The sequence below is a fragment of the Macrobrachium nipponense genome, chromosome 19, assembly GCF_015104395.2.
Source record: "Macrobrachium nipponense isolate FS-2020 chromosome 19, ASM1510439v2, whole genome shotgun sequence".
Lineage (NCBI taxonomy): Eukaryota > Metazoa > Arthropoda > Malacostraca > Decapoda > Palaemonidae > Macrobrachium > Macrobrachium nipponense.
Genome location: NC_061088.1, coordinates 17413753 through 17416174, shown reverse-complemented (window position 1 = coordinate 17416174; position 2422 = coordinate 17413753). Strand labels below are relative to the sequence as shown.

Sequence of the window (2422 nt, the reverse complement as noted above, 5' to 3'; positions counted from 1 at the left end):
TCTCTCTTTCTCTCTCTCTCTCTCTCTGTCTCTCTCTCTCTCTCTCCTCTCTCTATCTTCTGCCCAGTTTTTAGTCAATCCTGGTCAGCTCAAGTGAAGAGTTCCCTTCTCCTCTCAGGCGGCTCAATATCTCTGACTTATAATATTTTTCCTTTGAGAAGACAGGCCTATTGCTTCCTTTCAGCTTTAGCAGCACCCAATTATCTAATTTTTGCAAGTCTGGACTGAAAAAGTTATTTGGCATTTACTGTTGTCAAATGAAAAACAACGCGGTCTGAGTCATTGTTAAAAAGCTGACCCGTAAGAAGCTGGAAGTCATATTTGGAGATAACCAATTTATCTTACAGTCGGATTTCCATGGATGAGTTGCACATCTCCGTAGGTTGTATGAGATGTGAAAATATTTCTTTTTGTGTCTATTGTTTATGCAGGCAATCCAACCACTTGTAAACTAATTTCCTTTATACCTTTTCCAGGGCCTTTGGATTAGACCAGTAAGATGCTGGAAGTCATATTTAGAGATATAATCGATTTATCTTAGTCAGATTTCCATGGATGAGTTGCACAGCTCCGTAGGTTGCATGAGATGTGAAATATTTCTCTTTGTGTCTATTGTTTATACAGGCAATCTCCTCCACTTTTCAACTAATTTCCGTTATACTTTTTTCAGGGCCTTTGGAACAAACCCGTAAGAGGCTGGAATTTATATTTGGAGATATAATCAATTTATCTTACATTAAAAGATTTCCATAGTTGAGTTGCACATCTTCTCTGTAGGTTGCATGAGATGTGAAAATATTTATTTATATTCTTTGTGTTTATTATTTATACAGGCAATCCCCTCCACTTGTAAACTAATTGCCTTTATACCTTTTTCAGGAACTTTTGATATTGCCAGTTTGAAGGGATGGTTGCCAACAACTCATGGGTGAAGTACATTGCTATCTTTACAATATTTACTGAATAGATCATAAACCGTTTTGGCTTCTATTATCATATAGTTTTCTACTCTTTACGTTAGTAAGAAAACATTTTTGCATTAAAGTTCCATCCATGCATAATCTGTGCGATCCAGATATTCATACACGCTCTCACGTGATAGTATCTTGTATATAGAAATATATATCCACAAAAATGGGTAAAGAAAGGAATAACATTAGCTGCCATATTTATTTCTTAAATCTTACGCAAACCTTACAGATCTGAAGCGTCTGAGCCATTATCTCTTGTAATAAGGATATGTTAAAACAGTCATCATTTTTTAACTGTCTGTTGATGACTGCAGCATAAATGAAGTCAATGAATTTTGTTAACAACTGACTGGAGAAATTTTCAGGGAGCAATCACAGAACGAATTTACGGAGGTAACTTTTGATTCCTCGGTATCTCTCAAGGTACAGTGAGAAGAAAAAATAAATGCAGCAAATTTGCATGATGGTCCATTAGAGTACATCGTGTCCTGCAAATAAAAGACAAAAAAAAATATCAGCTTACATTTCTTTGAATACCCTATATCAACCATTCCATTTTACCCAGGCCCGTTCATTGTTTCAGTCTCGCAGTATAATCAGTTACTACTTATTTACCTAGAAAAATTGGAATTTAAACAGACCGTCGTCCTATTTCTTTCCGGCTTCAGCCATGACTCTGGGAATCCCGAGGATGGAGTTGATCATTCCCGAATTCCTCTTGTGGGCCTCAGCTGCGTTCCAGGATCCGTGGGCCACGCGCAGGATTTGGGCAGCAAGTTCTGCCACGACCTGCAATGAAAAGTCACATCCGATATTGTAGTCAAGTTTCTGTTTTGTACTGCGAAGTAACAGTATTGGAGGCTTCCAGTTTGCATTCATTACTACGTAATCTAATGACAAAAACTACTTTTTTTTTTGGCTCTTTCCTAGAGAATGACCCCAAGCAAAGTTCGGGGCTCGTTATCTAGGACTGATATTTCTTGGGAGTCATTAACTTTATGATATATTACAGTCTTTTGTTTACGTTTTTACGGTTATATCCCCACACGGGGGTCAAAACCCTTTGGGGGGGCCACCATCTAGAAAAGATCCATTTTTTTGAAAACCTCCTGGCAATGATAGACTCACCTGTCTTTCTGTTATCATGAGATCTTCCTGAGCCGTTGCAAAACAGGAGAGAACGACGAGCACCAAGGCCAAGCAGACACCTACGAATTTTGACTGCATTCTGAAAGAAAGTCAAGCACATGGATAAGGTAGTCTGTGAAAACGTCATGTTCTCTATATCAACCATCTAAGATGAATTCACATCAAAACAGAAAACAAAATCCTGTGTTGGTAGTTCATATTGATTTCATGTAAAGGGAAATAATTATGAAGTACAGAACCACTAGTGAATGAATACTTCGAGAGAGACAAAATATGTGGGTGATCAGGAAGACAAACGAAGA

At 37.9% G+C, this 2422-nt stretch overlaps 1 protein-coding gene across 1 annotated transcript; it reads right to left on the bottom strand.

The window, feature by feature from the left end:
• Nucleotides 1-1165: 1165 nt before the first annotated feature.
• LOC135212699 (pigment-dispersing hormone type 1-like) lies at nt 1166-2422 on the bottom strand. Its single transcript, XM_064246388.1, has 4 exons — nt 2377-2422; nt 2100-2199; nt 1613-1760; nt 1166-1459 (listed from the first exon to the last, which is right to left on the bottom strand). Exons 2-3 carry the CDS (start codon nt 2196-2198, stop codon nt 1620-1622), a joined length of 240 nt encoding a protein of 79 aa, XP_064102458.1. The 5' UTR covers nt 2199; nt 2377-2422; the 3' UTR covers nt 1166-1459; nt 1613-1619.

Excerpts from the sequence above, each read along its gene's own strand:
- LOC135212699 (XM_064246388.1), bottom strand. The coding sequence starts at position 2,198 with ATGCAGTCAAAATTCGTAGGTGTCTGCTTGGCCTTGGTGCTCGTCGTT. Across the intron at positions 1,761-2,099 it reads TCATGATAACAGAAAGACAG|GTCGTGGCAGAACTTGCTGC; the intron begins GTGAGTCTATCA and ends TTTTCATTGCAG.